The sequence below is a fragment of the Seriola aureovittata genome, chromosome 6 (assembly GCF_021018895.1).
Source record: "Seriola aureovittata isolate HTS-2021-v1 ecotype China chromosome 6, ASM2101889v1, whole genome shotgun sequence".
Classification (NCBI taxonomy): Eukaryota; Metazoa; Chordata; class Actinopteri; order Carangiformes; family Carangidae; genus Seriola; species Seriola aureovittata.
In genome coordinates, this window is record NC_079369.1 from 28,155,010 (window position 1) to 28,177,383 (window position 22,374).

A 22,374-nucleotide genomic window follows, 5' to 3' on the forward strand; every position below is an offset into this window, starting at 1 on the left:
AATTATTCAAGTGACAATGACTCTGCAAAGGAATTTAGGGCGAAAGGTCCGGAGCTGCTCACCCTCATCCAGCTCTGCACCGTTCGGCCCTGACTTCTCATATCTGAGTGAAGGGGGACACAATTGTTGGTTAAAGGTTTCACACTCAATGCAGTCCATAATATGGGAGCAGTTAAATAGCATATGGATTATGCTACATGTCAAAATGTTGGAGCAGTGCTTAATGTTGTGTTTTTACATGCTGATTTAATGAGCTTATTTTTGCAGTATACTCTATGTGACTGAGTTTGTAATGGCTAATGTGTGGGTGTGTGCAGTGAGCTTGTCTATGTGTTAATAACTGCAAGAAATAAATTACAGGCAGGGTTGCATGACGACGCTCAGCACGTCTCCAGTGCAACATCAGAGTGTCTTCTCAAACCTAAACTAGTAGCTACTGTAGTGAGCTGAGTGTCTGCAGCCGGGAGAGGAAGAGGGGAAAGCCTCCCTCAATCCCCGACCTCATCCATAATTCCCATCGTCAGAAGTTCATTAATGACAGAATTACTGAGCGAGCGAAAAAACAAAAAGTGGAAACCAATTTACTGGTCCAGATTTTAAAGCTAGCAGGGCCAGAGTTCTGAGAGAAACAAGGACAGAATCGTAATCAAAGGTTTGAGCCTGCAAGACAAACTGTGACTCAAGATTTGAGCAAGCAGTGGGGCTTCGTTGCCCTTTTCAAAGCTTCTTGTTCAGTTTTGGCTGTTTCCACTCCTCACATGCAAACTGCAGCTGAGAACAGAGAGGACTCCACTGGGTTTGACCAAGAAGTGAAACGTCATACACCCTGGCTTCTAAGTTGCATCAGTACATCTGTTTTTCTTTTTCTTTCACATTCATCTCAAACAGCTTAAAGAACATCTGACCGTAGCAGCCAGAAATTTTTCCCAAAATTCTTTGACATCTCTGTGACACAGTCTGAGCTCAGAACGAGTTTTGCACTCAAAAATCTGCCCCTGTGTGCTCTCAAGTCCTGACTCACAGACTGATCACTGCTTGGCTTTGTGCTGTGCTTGCACAGTGGTTTTTGCATTAATAAACCTCCATACACAGCTGGGTACGAAGATCTGAGCTGTGACATTAGGGTTGCAAGTTTGCTTTCAAATCATAGGACTAACACTTTTACTTGTTTCTTGGTCAGAAATAGAACTCAAGAAAAATCCAGAGACACCAATCTGCAACAGCCAGGCTGCACTCCATATGAATGATCGCTTCTGACAGGACTGAGAGACTCAAAGCTCCTGTGTTACAGTCCTACTACCTGCCATCACTGTCTGTCAACACATTCAATATTCAACACATTCAGGTGAGAAAACAAACATATTACATATGGGATAAAATATGTCAAAGTGTAAAAATGCTCCAATATTGAGGGAAGAAATGGAGGGATTTTACATTTACATCTTGCACATCTATAAGATTTTGCAAATAGATGAAGTCAGTTTGTCCTGAAATCCTTGAAATGTGGAAACAAATGCAAAAAACTGACAGTATTCACAAATCTGAAGACTTAATGGGAGACTGAATTACAGCAATGGCATTTATGTAATTTATTTTTCAAAGAAAACACGTGATGAACAATCTTTTCAACTCACTGTACCAACAAATCACAGTCATTCTTAGACATGAAATTTCATCTTTTAACGCAGCACTGAGTGGAAATTTTGTGGTCGAGCTTCTGGGTGGAAGAATGCAAAGTTGAAGATGGTTGTGCAGCCTGGCTTCATTTAAGCAGATTACAAAACACTGCGTGACTTCAAGGAAACGATGAAAAAACCTAACCACAAAATAGAGAAGGGGCTTACACGGTTTAAATGTCATTGAGGGAACTATGATATTAAATATGATAGATCTCATTTATTAAAATGGGTGAGCACCACATATACTGGTTCACAATAATAGGCTTTTAGGGTGAGTAAACTAAAGGAGACAGGGAGGTAAACGGAGAGGGAGGAGGGGGAGAGAGAGCGAGATGTAGAGAGAGAGAGAGAGAGAGCGAGAGAGAGAGAGAGAGAGATGTAGAGAGAGCGAGACGGAGAGAGAGAGAAAGACTGGACTAAGTGGACAGACCTCACGTTGAGCTCAGATGAACCTCCATCCTTTCCCACGTTGGATCATTTCAGCTCCGTTAAACCACAGAGCCTCCGGAGCGGCGCGCGAGGACACACGGTAAGACCCATCCTCCGCCACTTTCCTCTCATCTGCACGGTTCACCCGTTTATTGAAGTCAAGCCTCTTTACACACACACACACACACACACACACAGAGACACAGACTCGACAAGTTCCTACTAGTCCTCCTTCCACTTTACCGCTCAGCTTTTCTATCCAACTGTGTCGCTGTCAGGTTGGCGCGGTTAGCGGCCGGTAGCTGCTGTGACCATGTGCGAGCTGTTGATGTGTCAGAGCGGCGGCTGAGCACGCGCTTCTCACGGGGCTGTAGGTGAGTGAACCGGGAGCCGAGCTCTGACAGATGGCGCGGATAACGCTGAGCTTCCTTGCTCATTTTCCGGAGAGGTAGCGTTTGTTTGTTTGTGTATGTTAGTGCGTGTGTGTATGTGTGTGTGTATGCTTACCTGCCGCGTGCACTTTCACGCGGGAGGGGGGGTTCTCGCATGCTAAAATGAGGGGGTCGCTGGACCTCGGTTACAAGCCCACAGCAGTATTTTGGGACGCTGCGTTCATTATAATAGTTAGGCCAAGTGTGTAAATCACATTAACATGCATCAACTAGGTCATTTTCCTGGCTGCCTCTAACAAGACAAGGTCACGCTCCGGGCTGTTTAGAGTATCTCTACTAGATATGCTAATAAGCGGGCCAGATGTGAGTGTGCGCGCGCGTGCGTGTCAGAGACAGAGAGGAAGCAACGAGCCTTCATTGCAATGGAGAAATGTTATATTGTCCTTTTGTGTTTACAATGTAATGTCAATGAAATGATCATGTACAACTCTCACACACTGACAGAAGCGTTCAACCACAGAGGCTTTTTGTCATGACACATGACTGCGAGGCTGAACACTTGCTCAGCAGCACACTGCTTTTGCAGTGGTGGGCCATCACTTAAGGTTAAGCTGTCTGAGTGTCAAAGCTTCACAATAATGAGGTGACTGATGTGCTGAGTACAGTGGGCCTCTCCTCTCCTCACCAGTGTGATTTGGAAAGACTTAAGAGATTTGTGTGTGTGTGTGTGTGTGTGCGCGCGTGTGTGTGCACTGAGCAGGAGAGAGGCAGCGAGGCAGGATGAGAGGTCTGTGTGTGAGCATTAAGACGAATGGCAGCAGCAGAGGAAGCCAGAGATGTTCAAATGGAACAGAATCTGTCCACGTCCTGGTCGTTTAAGCCTGGGCAGCCCCCCCCCCACCCCCTCCTTTCCTCTGCTCCTAGTGTACTTCCACCACCACCACCCACCCACCCCCACCTCCTTCTCCCATTTCTCCCTATGTAAAAGGCCTGACATGCACAGGCTATTTTTAATAAAAATGAAATAGCCTTGTTGCAGTGAAGCGACTCGATGCAGAGTGAAGTGAGACTGAAACAGCGATTTGCAATTTAGAGCTATGTCACCACTCATCATTCCATTCTGAGCCAGCAACAGCAAATCGTCCTCACGCTTTCATCCTCTATCCCTGCCTTACATTTCACACATATCTCATACGCACTTACACTCTTAAAGACTTCAAACAACAGTGAATGGCATGTACTGCTGGCAACGTGTTTTTGGAGCAAAGCTGGCAGAGGGAATGTAAGCCGTGAGCTCAGTCTATGCTAATACACAATAGCTGAGGAAGACAAAAGTGTTCTGGAGGAACCTCTTGTATTTTGCTAGATTTAAGATGATGGTAAACAGATGCAGATGCTGAACATGGAGTATTACACATGGATGACTTGATATAATTGGTGTGCAAAATGAGAAAAAAAAATCAAGGGGGAATTTTTTGAAGGAAAAAAAAAGATGTAAAGGAGGAGAAATGACTTAATGTTTTCTATGATCAAATTCTCAAATTGATTCTGTTCTCCGTCCTGCTTTTGAGAAACTAGGTCATTATCTGGAGTGAAGAAGAAAGTTGGTTTCATTTTCATGTGTCCGTCCTTTCATATGTAGCATATCAGAAAATGTTATGGTTCATATTATACATGGCCATCAAAGGCTTGTGCATTACTATAGGCCCTCTCTGTGCTTATTTGCATCTAAATGAATCAAAGCCTGTGTTTGACTGTACATTTATTTAGTCCAATAAGGGCCGGAGGATTTAGGTTTATCAGTGTGCACAATGTCATTTATGTTCACGGTATTGAGCATCTGCAGAGCGTAGCAGGTCGCGCAGAGATCTCCTTAGCTTTTTAACACGGAACTCTTTCACTGTAAATCTGTTTAACACAAGTGCATTCATGAAAACCACACAACCACGCACACCCATGACTCACAGTGTGTGTGTGTGTATGTGTATTCATGTGTGTGTGATATTGCACGCCTCCATGCGTGTATAAAAGTGAAAACAGACATCAGAAAATTTACATTCATTTGAGGAAATAGTGAAGCAGAGTGATGGTTGCAGGTGGACCACGGATGGAAAAACTGCAATTACACACTTTGAGTAGTTAAGCCGCCGACACTTCTCAGTACATCAAGTTTCAAAGATCAATGGCCGCGATCTGACTCAAATACTAACGAAACTCACATCATTAAACTTTTGGAAAATGAGGACGAGTCATTGATTAAATTATTTATGAGTCTAATTAATCTCTCGAGGGGAGCTTCTTTCTGTAGCGGGCACTGAGGCATGGGGTGACCATCTTTGGGGATGACATAAATCACCCCATGTCCAGGCAGTTGTGTGTGACAGGGAACAGTAAAGTACCTGAGCTCCACCTCATCTCCACAACCTCAGGCTGCAAATTAATTGAAATTTTTTAAGACCACACTTAACACTCTGAGAAGGCCTGAGTGATCAATAACAGGATTCAAACACAGCAGCAGAATAATGCGACCACCAGCATCTGGTCCGAAGTGAATTCTCCGTTTTAAATAATTTCTTATCAGACCGTAACGCTCAGTGTCTGTGTGAATCTCACTGCTATTTTTACAGCAGCTGGCAGAGAGCGCTCAGATTAGCAAACAGAGCTGCTCAACAAGCAGCAGCAAAACGTTTTACCACACACTTGTCTCAATATCTCCTCTTCTTTATAAGATAATGATTAAGATGTCGCATCTCTTTGTCTTTTCACTTGAGGGACTTGTTTCCCTTTTTAATTAAAACAGTGATGATCACACTAATTATGTGTCCTCTCAGGTGAACCTGTGCAGCATGTGCGCATCGTGGGAGAACGTGACAGAAGAGGGTGAAAGGAAGACATCATCATGACAACCTGCCTCCGGTCAGCCATTCGTCAGTTCCTCTCTGAAACAGACTGATCAGTGAACCTCAGCTATGGCAGCACACATTGTGCTTCTTCTGCTTTTATTCTGTAAAGGGGAAAGAAACTGCATCTCAGTGGCCGTCGGTCTTTCAGAGAAAGAGCAGGATTTGAAAGTGACATTAAGCAAAAGACAACAAGTTTCAGCACAACCAGAGTCCACGGAGAAGTTCTTTATGAGAATCAGAGACGAGGAAAACCAGCGTCAGAGTAAAACGGATGATATAAGACTGCTGCTAAACGTGGATTTTCAGCTGAATGACAGAGAACCTGAAGATTTTGACTTTAAGAACAACGCAGCGAGGAAAACAGTCACACTTACACATCCCGAATCTGCTGCCACATCCCTCATACCTAAACATAGCCCTGAACTCACCGTGAACCACAAGAAAAGGAGCAATTTGACTAATGGAGAGTTTGAAGGTGTAATTAATGATCAGAGTCTAGTGCCGAGTTCAGAGGAGAAGGACTCTCTCCAGCCCGAGCGCCATTTAGAGACAGGTGTCGGTGACGTTCCGCCTGAGAGGACGCGGGGCCGCTCTAACTGGGTCAGAGAGTCTGAGGGCGGCGGGTCGGGGCCTCGCTCTCGCCGCCGGAGGAGCTGGCTCTGGAACCAGTTCTTTGTGATCGAGGAGTATCGAGGGCCCGAGCCTGTGCTCATTGGACGGGTAAGCAGGAAGTCGTATCTGTGCTTCATTTCAGATTTTTTGCAAGAACATTAATTATATTTTATATTCTGTCCTCAATACATGTATTTACCTGTTTGCCATCACCATGTTTGCCAAAACAGCACAATTATGTGTGTGTGTCTGCTTTCCTCTTCCAGTTCCCTCTTTCCATAGTAACCAGTAACACTGCGAATCCAATTGGAGACAAACCAGCCATTTAAAAATGACCTACTCCAATTTGGCTCAGTGTCACAGTGTGTCAGGTTGAGTGAGCCAGTAAACAACCCTGAGAGTGTGCACGGCAGATATGTAAAGAGCAAGAGCGACGCTGTGGGTGAGCGTCCATGGGTCAGAGAAACCGGGAGGCCGAACCGAGGCCAAATGAGCAAACATTCATTTGAATATTAGCAAACACAAATAGATTCAATTAGGACAAGAACAGATTGTTATTTTCTCAAATTAAATATTTCCGTGTATGTAATAATGTGTCTACAAATTGTAATTAGTCTTTTTTTCTGTGCTTTAAATGCTCCGTCATGCGCTCAGGCATTAGGCACAAACACACCAGGGAATAATTGCAATGTTTGTGCACCACTTGTCGTGTCACATCCTTGAGCCTTACGTCGCCACACCAGCATCCCCTCGACCGCTGTCGGTGTCGCAACATGAGAAAGTGTCTGAGATGATTTAATCCACGGCAGCACACCTGAACCATTCAGATCCCAGGGGTTCACTTGTAGCATTTCACAGTCAGGTGCTCCTCACTAATGCAGCTGCTGGCAGCCACAGTATACTCAGAGTGGGATTATATCAGCTGTAACACTAACAGGGAATGTTGCCAGCCACTTTGCAGCCAGCAGTATACTTTATAGTGACAGTCTAGATTGGATTCTTACCAGTGCAGTATACACCTCATAAATGTTTAATCGCCCTCTCTGGTTGTTATTGATACAGTCAGGGAGGGGTGGTAAAGCAATCAGTAGACGCACGAAGCCACTCATTCCTCTGCAGGCACAGTCTTTATGTTGATATTCATGTAATAAAGTGCCCCTGCACTACAAGGGGATCATAGGCGCAGTGTTTTCTCTCAGACAAAAATAGAGGGGTGATTGCATCAAACCCGCTAATGGCGCGAGGTTTGATCAACAGTTCAAATCGCAGGTGACTCAACTCGTGCAAAAAGAGGGAGAGTTTGGCTGCCAGAGAAAGCAGCGTGAAGCAGATACAAAGCAGTGGGTGAATGAAGCGCATGAGTGAGAGGAGGGGAAAATTCAGATTACTGTGTGGGACAGAGAGCGACAAAGGAATTGGAAAAGAGAATTTCCTCTTTTTCCGGCTTTGTTTGTTTCAGGGCGGATACATTTCCTCCCCTCAGCGAGAGTGTTTTTCCACGCTGACTGAAGCACAGCGGGACTGAGCCAGCAATTAGACAGTGAGGAGAGGAGGGCCTGGTAGAAAGAGAGAGGATGGAGTAGGGGGGTGAGGCAAAGAGCAGGGGAGCGAGATAGGCACAGACTCTGACAAAGATGTCTCTGGCGGTGAAGTGTGGGATCAAAATCAAAGCTAGCTTTAAGGAAGAAAGAGTGAGTGGGATGTGGGTGTGTAGGGATGAATAAAAAAGCCTGAGTCCCTTATCTAGCAATTTGTAGGGTATGCTATCATGAGTTTCTATAATCCCTAACTTTATCCCCTCAGCACACACACACACACACACACACACACACACACACACACACACACACACACACACACACACACAGGATGTACACTAATCTTATATATTCTCCTGGACTGCCTGCATACTGTGCAGTGTGTGAGAATTGCACTAGCAGGAACATATGTTGGTAACATACATTATGTTGGAATGTAAAGACACTCTCAAGGGTGCAGCTCTCTGAAGCACATAAATGCACTAATTCAGCACGTGTCATTGTGTAGGCAATTAAATTCCTCAGTTTCTCCGTTGCACAAACATCTTTCACGTCACAGGATGAAAATGTCTCGCAAAAGATCATTTGAAATCGCTCTGCAAATTTTGCAAACAGTCATTGTTGTAGCTGAATTTTTAAATCCAAGGCTTTAGTTCTCATGAGTATCTACAGTCCACAGCAGAGGTTATGGGAAAGCCTTGTGGATTATGAACATGTGCAGATGCGCCTTAAGGGTGGAGGGATGTGAAGGCTCCTGGTCAGAAAGCTCAGTGTCATGAGGGCTGAATAATCTCTTTAGCTTTCTATTTCTGTGTGTTTGGACTTTTACCTATGAAGCTCACACTAATATCCTCTCTGCTATTAAATTCCCAACCAGCATTCTGCACCAGAGAGTCCAAGGGAGAGCGAGAGAGAGAGAGAGATTGAAATGAGAAATGTGAGCAGATGGGCATCCTGTGTAACTGAGGTAACTTGATGAAAAGAGAGAGACGCAAGAACTGGAAAAAGAGGTGGTTTAATAGGTGCAGGGAAGTGAGGCAGATGGATTTACAAGGAGAGGAAGAAAGGGACAGATGGATAGAAGAGACAGAGAGATTTACAGATGGATACTGCCTGTGTTAGCAGGATGCATCTGTGAACATACATGTGGGACATTTACACGGCCTCCGTCCACACTGATGTGATTTTGCCCCCAACAAGCCCCCAGTGGCGTGTTTGGTCCAATGAGCTGATTAGCTGCATGCATCAGTACTCATCCTGGTCCCATATGTATCTTCCACACCTGGTGCCGTTCATTTCAGATTCACTGAGCACATCCTGTCTGCACACAAATCACCCATTTTACACAGTCATGTTTGCAGCACTTGCAGTCGTGTTAATGAGTTATACCTGCATCAGCAGTCTGTGATGAGGGTGAGGCCTGGAGGTGTCACAGTAACTGACTCTGTGTGCTTTTGTTTTCCAGCTGCACACAGACATGGACAAAGGAGACGGCCTCACCAAGTACATGTTGGAGGGAGAGGGTGTGGGCTCTGTGTTTGTTATCGATAGCAACACAGGAAACATACATGTCACCAAGTCTCTGGACCGCGAGGAGAAGGACCAGTACCGCCTCATCGCGACAGCCACAGACCGTCAGACTGGCCGAGCCCTGGAGCCGTCGTCCGAGTTCATCATCAGAGTGCAGGACATCAATGACAACCCGCCCGTCTTCCCCGACGAAGCCTACGTCGCCATGGTGCCAGAGATGGCCAACATCGGTACGGCACAAAAACAACAATAATGGGATACTTCAACCAAAATCTAAAAATGTTAAAAGGGATGTCCTTCATGGAGAGCAGCCTCAGTGCTCAGGTTCCCGCTGCAAAACTGCGTCTGAAATCTGTTTGTTGTTCACTCATTCACCACCGATTCACTGCACTTGAAATTGGAGTGGCAATCCGTCTGATAGTTGAGGTATTTTAGTCATCTCTAAATAAAGAATAATATGACAAAGAAACATCTAAACCAACCCAAACGACTAATATCCGTATGTCTGACTTATGTCTGTAACATGTCAGTCACATCTCCCCAAAGCCCAGAGACGTGTGTTCAGTGTACAAATCCCAAAGGCTGTTGCGTACGATACAGCAAAGCATCACATCTTTGCTTTACACAATTAATCAATTATTAAAATATTTTCAGATGAATCTTCTTTCAATCAATTAATCTGCCAATCAGTGTACTTCCAAAGCTGCTACTTCATCATATACACTTCCCCACTGTCCAGAAAGATCTAGTATATTTTACACGATCATATTGTTGTCAGAATGTGGCTTAATTCACTCTCTCACAGCAGCAGAGCTTCAAGCAGGGTAACATATTTGTTTTTAAGATAATGTTTTGAACATGCGGATAGACAGCAGAGAACTGGATAATCCCTATAATCCCACAGATGTAAGTATTTGATATTCAGAAGATAGATTTTCAGTGGAGTATCACTTTAAAATGGTTTATGAACCATCCACCAGCTTTATGCTTTAACCTGTCACCTACATTCATTCAGTATCTATCTATCTATCTATCTATCTATCTATCTATCTATCTATCTATTTTTCTCTATCTATCTACATGTGCTGTCTCCTCTCTTTCACAGGCACTTCCATAATCCAAGTCACGGCCAGAGATGCCGACGACCCCACATATGGAAACAGTGCCCGGCTGGTGTATGCCATCACTCACGGTCAGGACTATTTCTCTGTGGATCCTCAGACAGGTCTGGTCACAGCCTCACATGTACCGCTCATCCCCTTAAAGCTGTTTACTGCTACACTTCACACATAAATCCCAGCAGCGCTGTTAGATGTCACATGTCTTTTGTACCGTACGTCCCGTCCCATGTGGATAAGAACATTTTAAGTAACGTTTCATATGATTGTTCAGAAACAGAAGCGGCCCAGAGTCACATGTTTTCCAATGTCCTGATTCTAAAATATATTCATCTGACTCGCTTTGATGCTGATTTCTGGAGACGCTGTGTCACTGTGAAATCTGTTGCTGTTGTGATTTTTGCTTCCATGTCCTGCCTCCCGCTCCCCGCTCCACCAGGCGTCCTGCGGACAGCTGTACCTGATATGGACAGAGAGACTCAGGATGAATATCTGGTCGTCCTCCAGGCCAAAGACATGGGGGGGCATCTGGGCGGATTATCAGGGACCACAACCGTCACTGTGAAGCTGAGCGATGTCAATGACAACCCTCCTCACTTCAGACGGAGTAAGCACTGCTGTTATCAGATCACCACTTAACTGTTGGTCGCTTTCAATCTCTATAGATTTAGAGCATTTGTGTGTGTTCTTGTGTGTGTGTGTGGATGTGTGTGCGTGTGTGTGTGTGCGTGTGTGTGAGTAAAGATTAAAATGATGAAACATGTTGTAATGGCATTTGTGACAGCAGTCTGGTATTTTTTGCCTCCTTCGTGTCCTGGCTGCCCCGACAGGTGCAGGATGATATATAAGCTCTTGTAGTAACTAGACAGCCTGTCAGTCCAGCGGCTTCCTCTTTTATTTCATCCACTCTTCCTAATCATTGTTTTTAACATCAGTTTCAATAACACAACCTTTGCCATGATGACTGGCATTAACATTCATATAAACACTCCGGCGTGGTCACTGAGGTTCAAATGGACTGTGGCTTGATGATGAAGAGTGAAAGATCATGTCCACTTTTTCTTATCCCAGCTTTTCCCTGTTCCATGCTATTAATATTTCATCTTAAAGTTCAGTGCTTTCTGCTTCAATAGACAGTAAAATCACTGCAGACTGTGTCTAACACTTTGAGACATATACTGCATTTCTCTATATACTACCCCTCCTCTGCTGCTTTTCCCCCTCTCCCCTACTTCTTCTTCCTGAAAGTCTCTGCTTACTGCTGCTCATCTTAATGTTTAAAGCCCCCTTTTCTCATGTTGATATATTGTTCCGCAACACAGCGCTTTATAAAAGCAATTTAATATTTCAAATACCAGCAGTGTGTTATTTATTTACTGATATCTGACTATATCTTCCCTCCCTCACCACCTCACCCTGGCTCATTATTTTCCATTTGACAATAATGCCACAATTTAAGCAAACAGCTCATTTACCATGCTCTTTGAGTGCGAGGGGTGTGATTTTCAAATGCTTTAAGGATTTGAATAATTAACAATCAGCAAGGTAGAGGCGCTCTGATTTGAAGGCGTTTCTCTGAATTTCCTGCTTGTTGCTCTGCAGCATCACAGTAGAGGTCATTTTGTTTCTCCAAAGAATGAATGACCTTCCACACACCACTGGCTTCATTTTCATGCTTGCTTTGTGGACAGACTGTAACAGTAGCAGCTCATATTCTCCGTTCAGTGAAGGCGACTGTTGATTCATAAATAACGCAATGGGACAAATTACTATCAATTAATTTGAAGTTTTACAAAGGTTTATTTAGTGTATGTTTTTAACATTAGTGAATGGATTATTAGACGACGCTACGGCCACAACTAACGATTGCTTTCATTACTTATCCAGTTTTTTTTTTTTTTTTTTTTAAATGAGCATCACAAGTTCCCAGAACTCAAAATAATTTCCAATTTCCAATTGCTTTATTTGTTCGGAAACCCAAGATATTCCATTTATGATGATGTAAAACAGACTGAATCAACAAATCTTCACGTTGTGAGCTGTATGAGCTAGAAAACATTTGATGTTGTTTAAGCACAAAAAATTGAAATTGTCTACAGTGCTAAGCCTTGTTTATCCATGCCAATGAAGAGTGTAAAGCCATGCTAGCAGCTGTGGGAGACAGTATTTACACACAGTGGTACTTTGAGCTAAATGCTAACATGCTAAAACCAGAATGGCACCATATACCCACACTGACAATGTTAACATGCCGATACTTAGCAGATATATTGTTAACCATGTCCACCATCTTAGGTTAGCATGCAGACACTTGGTAATTAGCATCAAACAAAAAGTACAGCTGAAATAAACAGCTAGATTAAGAAGTCATGGGATCATCAAAGCATTATTTATCCTGAGGGAAACGTGTGCACAAAATGTACAAAACTTTATTAATATTTATCTAATATTTTTAGATGTTTGGTGTTGTGGGCCAGCAGGCAAACATTGCCAGATGCTAGCTGAGAGCTATGATGTTAGTATGGCTAAAAACCAGTACTGCAACCAACATCTGTTTTCATTATCAGTTTCATTTTCAGTTGTAGCAAAGTGAATAGTGAATGAACATAACTTCCCACAGACCAAAGTGTCAGTTTCTAATAGCTTGGTTTGTCTGACAAACAGTTACAACAAAAGCCATGGATTTTCAGTTTACATAGAGGTGAAAGCTGACAACTACACTCTGCTCAAAATGTACACTTCTAAATGTACATTATGTGGTCAAAATATCACAAATTATGGCTTTAATATTGTACATGGGTTAGTACCATACAATTTAGTCATAGAGTGAGGCACTAAGGAAAAGTCTTAAAAGATGGATTCATATTTCTGAGTTAAAACATGCCCATGCCTACAGTGTGTACATTGAAAAGAGCACTAAAGAGATCCTTTCCTAACACAATTCAGATGTAAGAGATGGGAGACAAACACACAGTCCAGTCTGAACAAAAACACATTCAGAATTTCAAAGCTAATATGAGTTTGTGTTGCTGCAGCTCTGTAGAGAAAAACTGCATGGAAACAGAAGGAGAGGATTTCATTGTAAAATGACTTTGGATGATACCTTGTTGTTTGGACTAATTCAGTAATCTGAAGCCTCACATCAGCTTTAACGTCCCTACACAAACCAAGGACTGTGGATTATGATGCACATCATTTAGATTATATAGACAGGAGAAATTATTACTTACAAGGCACATATGGGCATGTGAGTACTGCATGACATATTCTTTAAACCTGGTCATGAAACTTTCCTATAATAAAAGCCAAAACACTGACAGGGATTATGTGAATAACCACTGTCTTTTGACTCATAATGTCCTGCTGTAACTTGTGTACTTACTTTACTTCCTAACATGGAGATGAATCATCATTCGGTGCCAGTCCTCCAAACCATTATATTCATTGTTTTCCTCTCTGCAGGTGCGTGGTCATTTTCTGTGTCTGAGCTGGCAGCACCAGGTGTGGAGGTGGGCCGTCTCACTGCCACTGATCCTGATCTGGGAGAAAATGCACAGCTGGAGTTTACCATTCTGGACGCAGAGGAGGCTGAAATATTCAATATAACTGGAAGAGACCAAGAGGCTGTCATTGTGCTGAACAAGGTGGGTGCACACACACAGTGACTGTTTGTAAAGCAACTTTATTTCAACAAAAGTTTTCATAATTGCAGAGGATTGAAGCTACATGCAGCTTAAATGGCCTCATAATGAGAACAATAATATGCAAGATTCCAGGAGAATTTACTCTGGTCTGGTATTGCAAATTCATTTTATTTATTCAATTAAACATTCAGTATTCCACTCAAACACCCTCTGCTGCTGACAGGTTCAGATTCCCAAGGCTCTACGCTCTACAGTGGGCAATTAATGAGTAACAATGAACCAATAAGCAGCTGGTTAAAAAACTGTAGCTCAATTCAAGTGAGTAGACCATGTTCAAGACAGGCTTTGTCTTTTTACTTTTGCAGGTTTTAACAGCGTGGGACATTCAAGGCTAATTATCGTGCAGTGAAATCTTAGGAGAGGAGAGAGCCTGTTGAGTAATTACCCAAAAAATTATTAGAGTAATCCAAATGGAAGCGAGATGAGGAAAAAAGAGAAAAGTATCTTACTGTATATTAATTATGAAGCACTAGTATATGAGAATATACAACACATATATTTATAAATCATAAATGAAAACCTTCAATAAAGTATAGCCCACAGACTGAGGCTGCCTTTTTCTTCACCCAACAGCTGCTGGATTATGAGACCCGCAATTCATACACTTTCACCGTGGAGGTTGCGAACCCCATAGTGGACGCCCGCTACCTAAGGAAAGGTCCCTTTAAGGACCAGGCAACAGTCCGGATCATGGTCCTCAATGCTGATGAGCCGCCACGATTCTCCCAAGCTCGGTACCACCTGGACGTGTCTGAGAACTGCCCCCCTGTCTGCTCTGTCGGCCGGGTATACGCCGTGGACCCAGACACAGGACAGAGCACCAACATCAGGTGGTTATCACACCATTGCACATTTAATCACTCACTCACTGACTCACTCACTCACTCCCTCACTCACTCACTCACTCAGGGCTCACTATCTTTTCCTTTCCTATTTTTGCCAATGCCCTATTTCTGTATCCCAGGTACTCCGTCGATCCCCAGTCAGACCCCGAGGCTCTGTTCCGCATCACCTCTGACACAGGCTTTATCAGCACAGTGATGGAGTTGGACCGAGAGCAGGAGCAGTGGCATAATATTACTGTCATCGCCACACAGAGGGGTATGTCAGCCCCTCTGCCCTCGGGCACCATTAGCAGCAGAGCTTACTAGAGTCATATTTCACCAAAAGCACCGCCTGGAGTTGGGAATACAAGTGTGGCGCATAAATGATAGACATTCAGTGATAATTTCAACATTAGTGTCGGTTCCCTTTTTCTTTCAGACAATCCCAATCTTGTGTCAAGGGTTGTGGTTGCCATAGAGACACTAGACCAGAATGACAATGCGCCGGAGTTGGACAGGCAGTACACAACGTCTGTATGTGACTCCAGTGCCCCCGGTCAGGTCCGTTCTTGTTTTTGTTTTTGCCTGATATTGAATTAAACTACAGACTGTGTTCTTGTTTTTATCCACTCTGTCTCAGCTTCTTGTGACTCTTTTAAAGCATGTGTGGCTTTTTTTTTCTCATTTTTTACTCAATTTTTTTTTCCTCCTTTTTTAAAAACAGTTGCGATAAACAGGTGAAGTGGAGGCAAAGTTACCTCCTGTTTATTTACTCAGCTATAGAATAGAAAGCTAATATAATCAGTCATGGTGGATATTAATAACATACTGTAAGGAGTCTTCAAAAATATAACTGAACTGAAATAAACTAGTCACTACTATTCATGTTACACTTATCCTTAAGATTTCAGTCCTGGCTGATTTGGTTACCTCGGTAACAGCAAGTGCGATTTAACAGTCATAGGCTGAGACAATGCAGCCAAACAAACTCAAATTGTCTTAACAAAGAAGTCAGACAGAAATAATTACAACCATGTTCTAATTTTACTGCTTCTTTTACTCTCTGCAAAACTAAATAATCCAAAGGCAAAAATGACGGTTTGCTCTTCTGATAAACAGACAGTCAGTGCCAAACCACGCTGTGTTTGACCAGGCTGAATGCTTTTATTGTGAAGCAGCAGCAGCACTACGAAATGTTGGGTTTGCATTAGCAACAATTAAATACAGCTGTGATCCAGTATTAGGAGAGTGAACCATAAACAGTGAAATTAAAAACAGTAACGCTGGTTTAAACCATTTATTGTTCCCTGCAAATCCACTGAAGTGGTCTCCATCCCTGACAGTGACAGCTGCTATACAGAGGTAATCATTACATGGCAATGCTTTGAATGATTGTCACAGAAAAAATATCACAACAGGGTTTGTAGACGCGTTTATGCCAACTTTGTCTCGTCACATGTTGCAGTTCTACCAGTTCTACCTTTCATTTTTATATGCTCCAAAAAAGTCAAATAGAGAGACAAGTTAAAAAATATCTGTAATTCATCACAAACCCTGAGATGTATCTTGAGGACCATTAAAACAACTTCCTGTTCTGTGTTCTGCAGGTAGTTCAGGTTCTGCGAGCCATCGACCGGGACCAGGGAGGGCAGGACACCCCGGTCCACTTCAGCATCCCTCCGGAGTCCAGCTCTGCACTCAACCTCACTATCAGGGAAACCGGAGGTAGCGCCGCTTTGACATTTAATACATGACACCAAGCAAAACTGGTGCATGTTTGTTGTGGCGTGACCGTGTCTGATGTGTGTTTCTTGCCACGGTGTTAGGTGTGACAGCCAGCCTGGTGCTCCAGTCTGCCTTGGAGCCCCTCCCTGGCTTCTCCTCATCCTTGTTCACCCTCTACGTGCCAGTTGTGCTACGTGACGGGGCCTCGGGTCTGACCAACACTGGCACGGTCACCGTGACCATTTGTCCCTGTCTGCGAGGAGGCATGCAGACGGAGGATAGAGGGAAGCAGAGGGACAGGAGGTGGGAAAGACACATGGTTTGTCTGCCCATGCCGTCCACCTCTCCGTCTCTCATATTCAGTTTGGTCACCTTACTGGCCATGCTGGCGTGTGTCACCACGCTGCTGGGTAGGTTTGGCCGGTTCTCCGAAGCCTCTGAAAGACTAAAAATATGTTGTTTGTGGCTTTTTGAGAGACGCTGAACGGTTGTGTCAGGTTGCTTCTGTAATGTCTAAAGAGTATGTGGTCATGTGTCTCTTTTTTGCCCTTTAGTGGTGTGTGCACTCTCGCTGTCATTGCGCCATCAGAAGCGAGACTCCCACTCACCCTTCGAGGAGGATGATGTCAGGGAGAACATCATATCCTATGATGATGAGGGGGGAGGGGAAGCAGACACCGCCGCTTTTGACATTACAGCGCTGCAGAGCATGCACAGAATACAGCACATGCACAACAGGAACATGTGAGCTGTGCCCAGAAATTAAAAGAGAAGTTCCTGGCCATGGTGGCTTATGGGAGCTTGTGCGTGTTTGTGTGTGACTGTGTGCTTCTCTGACATTTATCTCTTGGCACAGATGGTACACCCAGCAGAATCCGCCAAGGGCCAGGACGTACAGCTGGAGCCGTAACCTGCGCCCCGGCCTCGACCCCCAGCAGCGGCCAGGCTCCGCTCCGCTCTACGGACGCCTCTGCTACGGCATCCACACACTGCCTGTTCTCAGAGATTATCCAGCCGGGCCACTGGAGGCGGGTCTGCAGCTCACGCAGCTGACCCATGGACTAACTGGAGGTCATATTGGCAACTCCCTCGTCATCCAGAACCAGAGCACCTTTGAGCCTCTGCTGCACTCTCCTGAGATCAGCCCTTATAGTTACGAAGCTGAGCCCATGCTGGCGAAGAGTGAAACTACCAACAGAAATGAAGGCAGCGATGTAAACCCAGCAGACACCAAAGAGAATCAGGATCAGGCCAAGGTCAGAAACCAGCGCTGATGCCAACAAATAAAGACATGTAGCAATTTTATGGAGGCAAAGAAAGACTGTGAGGATCTTACTGTATAAACAATCTTACAAGCAAGTAGATCCCTAACTGAAACTGAATCACAACCAAACACTTCATGTTGAAAGATTTTACTTTTTCTCTGTGTTTATTTAAGTGGCTTGAATTTTTTCAGCTTTTTATGTCAAAAAATTGATTTCAAATATTATTGTATTTTTACAATTTCACAAAGTTAGATAGAAAGCTCGAGTGTCCCAATTATCAAAAAGCTATGCTCAAGTCCAGATGTAATTATTCAGTCCAGATCTAAAAAGTCGTTTGCTTAAAATTTGGTCAAAATCTAAATTTGTGAAAAATTTGGCTCCTTTTATTCAGTATGTCAGGAAGCAGCTGGGATGCGACTAAGCCCTGTGTGTTGATTAAAGCAGCTGCAGCTGTACTTACAATTTATCTGAACTACTTTAGCATCCTCATTGTGTACAGACATCTACAAATGATATCCGAGACTTATTTCCACTGCGGTCATTGATGTAAAGACAGCAGTGATGCCACATTGATGGAGTTCCGGTATCTAGGCAACAACATAGAACCCTCAAATCTATACAGTAAATACGGTATGGATCGGGATCAGAGTCAGAACCATTTATTGCTAAGTAGGTTTTCACATACGAGGAATTTGCTTCATAACAGTAAACATAGAAGAAGAAAAAATATAAAGAAAAATAAAGCAAAGCGAGTTAAGAACTGCAGGTTAGATAGCTTCAATATAAAAAGAAAAATTCAACAATAAAACATTTATGATAAAAATGTGAAAAAATATTATATATAAATATAATACAATAATAAAAATAATAACTTTGTAAAAATCACTCGAAATCAAAACATCAATATTCCAGTCACAGAATCTGAAGGACTCATTCTTGCATGAAGCTAAAATGGCATCAGACATCAGCATAAAAATAAATGTTCAGTACGAGCAGATCTTTCAGATCAGATCCTTTCCATCAGGCAGCTGTGGACATCAAAGATTCAGCATATCTGACCATGTATGGATAGTGTATTTGTCTATATATTTTTCAAAAATTTCAAAATAAAACAAAAGCATTTTTGAAATCTTAAATATCCTTTCTACCAAGGACATGAAATTGAGTAACAATCAGAACTCTTTCCAATCAGATTAGATGAGCGACTGGAAAAGCATTTGAATTATGTATCTGAATTTGTCATGTCCTCCAAAAAATAAAACTCTAAGGCAAAACTATGTGAATTCAGAAAAAAATTCCAATGCAGTTAATTCAGAGGTGTTCAAATTCAGTATTCAGGAGTGATTAGCAATTTTTTCAGTTGCTAAAAACATTAAAATAATTTTTTTTCTTCCATACCTTTATCCCTGCACATCTTTGTGAACTCTCTCTCTCTCTTCTCCTTTCACAGACAAACCCAACAGAAGCAGAGCCAGCACCGAGCAGCAACACTGAGAGTCTGACCTTCTGTGACCCAAATGAGTCTTCATGCCAAAGTCACACCAGCTCCTCATCAAACCAGCAAGAGGGGCGACCGGGGTCATCGCAGACTCAGATCAGCACGGGAGCCACCAGCTGCACAGTAGATGACATTGATACTGATTCCTCCATTCCCTCCGTTTCAGAGAGAAATTATTCAAATGGTAGTCAGACCAGTTGTGTAAACCCTCCTGTTTACCTGAAGGGAGACACGTACAGCATCGTGGGCTCGCTGAACCCAAACAGCAGAGGGACGTGTATGAACGGGACTAGTGGCAGCGGGTTGTACCCAGCGGGGGTGCAGCTACTGAACATTTGCAGACTCCAGAAAAAGGATTTGACCCCACAGCCTCTGCCCTTACCGGGGGGGATGTTTGGCAGCAATAGAGGCTGGCCATTGGGGGCGGAGCCCGCAAGAACAGAAGCGGCCAAAACGCAGCCCCTCCGGATGGAGGACCTCCTGAATTTCCGTCTGGATCAGGTCACCTTTGACCTGTCGCAGCCGCCCTATGACTCACTGCAGACTTATGAGTTTGAGGGCCGTGATTCAAGGGCTGAGTCACTGAGCTCATTGGAGAGCGATGGAGAGAAGGACAATGCCAGAGTGGTGGGAGGGATGGAGGAGTTAAACCAGAAATTTCAGAGGCTGGTGGAGATCATTCAAGAGAGGGAGAAGGAGAAGGGAGGAGAGGGAGGGGAGACACAAGCAGCTGAGGGAGGTGAGACAGCAGAGGCTGCTCTCTCTGAGACTCATAAACAAACAGAGGACAAAGACAAAGAACAGAAGAGATGGGATTTCTAGTTTGAAATAGAGGGGGACTCTCTCGACAGTGATGGATTTTAAACACAGCGGGGGGGGCAAATACACGGCCGCTGTCAGGAATCTTCTTGTCCCACCCCCTCTGCCACGAGGCTGACGGTATAGTGAAGATTTGTGTTGGAATCAGTGCACAGCGTATAGTTTTCACCTCCACTATGTTTAGAAAATGCATATGGAATCTGTCCCTTTTCACACTCTTGTAAGTGATATTAATAATGCACTCGGGCTTTCAAAGCTAAAGTTATGAAAAATTTACTTTTTTTTTTAAATATTGATTCCGAGCCCTGAAAGCTGCATTGTTAGAAAATAGGCCTCATGAAATATTGACTGGAATTGTGATATTTAATATTGATAGTTTAATAGGGGCACACTCACTAGGAATCCTTGGAATTTGAATGCAACATTTACATCTGATTTGGAGAGTTTTAACTACACTGACACGTGTCCACAGAGCCTCTCCAATCAGTCTAACTGTACACATTTATATTGTGTTGCTCTGTACAGCTCCAGGAAGTAGTCACCATTACAGTAGCAGTATCTGCTCACTATGCAATTTGCACACAGTTTGAAATGATTAGATTGTCACTGTTAAAGACTTGTGTCCTGTGGTGAAAGTACAGTGAATAATGTCCATATGTAGATACTTATCAACCTTGACTTCAGTGGTTTTTGCTCAAGAGTGGAAATGTTTTTGGGATGGGGGTATTTACTGGAAATTGAGCATCAAATCTGTAGTCATTAAACTGTTGCAGACATAATCTTACAACATACAATGTAAGCTTATGTTCCCCGTCATCCACAGATCCAAGATTATTTATAATTCACCATTGTGTTTGCTCATCAGTTATCTCCAAAGGCTTATTTATCTCTCACCTTTTGAAGAGACAAAATTAGGCAGAGGCCATTATGCAGCGCGGTACACACAGGCATTGTTCCTGTGATGAGCCCAGAACACAGAGGCAACAGCAAAACAGTCATTTACTTTAAGATTGTGTAATGTTATTTAGGCAATCTGCCATTTAACAGTGACTCATTTCTATAGCTATTTCAAAACTCATTTATTTTTCAGAAGGTATCAGGCTAAGTTATTAAAATAATGACATTATTTTTCAATTATATGATAAAATGTATTTGACTTTCTGCAGTTATTCCCACTTTCTTTCTTCCTCTGTAATGGGAGTGTTAGGTCTTAATCGACAGACGTTATTATAAGATTGTGATGCTCACAAACGAATGTTACAGCAAATCTTTGATTCAACAACATGAAAAATGAGGTGTAAAAAAGACTGGACTCCTCAGGCAAGATAATGCAATGCAGAGGAAGAGGAGTGGGATATTAGACGAAGAGCCAAATGATAACTAGTCATCACCACACAGTGAATAATCTCCAGCATAATGCTAACTGCTGCTGAAATAATGTGCAAATGTTACAGAAGACATATTCTCACCAAGAGATCAGGAGCAGATTTAATTTAACAATGAACTAAATATAGACTGTGGAATGTGAAGGACTCTCTGTTATCACTTCAAAAATAGTCAGACTAAAATAAAATAACAGTAAATTAAAATATGTTTGAAATTCAAATGTTCACACACTCTTTTTAAAGAGTGCCAAGAAGAGGACTGAGAGATAGGGGACAACAGTGTCTGTCCAGGCCAGTTTGTAACCACGGCAACTGGAAGTGTAATGGTGCCATCTAAAGGTAAATATGTGGACTGCATCTGTGCTGCAGCTTCAGCCGTGTATTTATTGTATGATCACAACAGCTGGAGAGGAATATATTTAAAGAAGCAATGAGGAGTGGTTCAGTCAAAACAAAAGACTGTGGCTGCTATAAATTCATAAAACAAATCTGACTCATTTTGATTTTCAAGAACCATCATTTGTGAAGATGCTGGCCTCAGGAGACTGTCACAGTTTATGGCTCATGTCCATGTAAACCTCTTTGTATGGAGCTTCAGAGGAGACGTGAAGGGACATTATGAACATTATGAGAGGAGGATTGGAAGTCAGGAAAGGGTTATGTATTTTCGGCTGGATCAGTACAGCAGGGCCAACGTCACTGACTGACTGAGTGAGTGAGTGATGAAGTTACACCATTTGTCAGTCAGATGAGTGTTGAAGTTTCCCCATTGGTCACTGCTCATCCAACATGAATTGGTGCAAACTATTTCTATCATGTCACCAGGGCTGTTCACAGGCAGTGCTGCCAACGTTGTGCATTTGTCACTAGATTTACATTTTTACAAAGACTTCTCAGATGTCTTTTGCTACATTTTTCTTCTTTTTTTTTTCAGAAAACCTACTTTCCGGACA

General features: G+C 43.1%; 1 protein-coding gene across 2 annotated transcripts; it reads left to right on the forward strand.

Moving 5' to 3' along the window:
* The first annotated feature begins 1,705 nt into the window (after positions 1-1,705).
* Positions 1,706-21,197, forward strand: LOC130171316 (uncharacterized). 2 transcript variants are annotated; one of them, XM_056379263.1, is made up of 14 exons: positions 1,706-2,482; positions 5,332-6,123; positions 9,019-9,313; positions 10,189-10,308; positions 10,641-10,808; positions 13,664-13,845; positions 14,479-14,735; positions 14,870-15,006; positions 15,169-15,290; positions 16,337-16,454; positions 16,556-16,864; positions 17,009-17,198; positions 17,311-17,710; positions 19,170-21,197. In XM_056379263.1, exons 2-14 carry the CDS (start codon positions 5,470-5,472, stop codon positions 20,037-20,039), a joined length of 3,822 nt encoding a protein of 1,273 aa, XP_056235238.1. In that variant the 5' UTR covers positions 1,706-2,482; positions 5,332-5,469; the 3' UTR covers positions 20,040-21,197. The 2 variants fall into 2 exon arrangements, with proteins under 2 accessions (XP_056235238.1, XP_056235237.1); XM_056379262.1 differs by having other exon boundaries at positions 1,706-2,208.
* Positions 21,198-22,374: the final 1,177 nt, after the last annotated feature.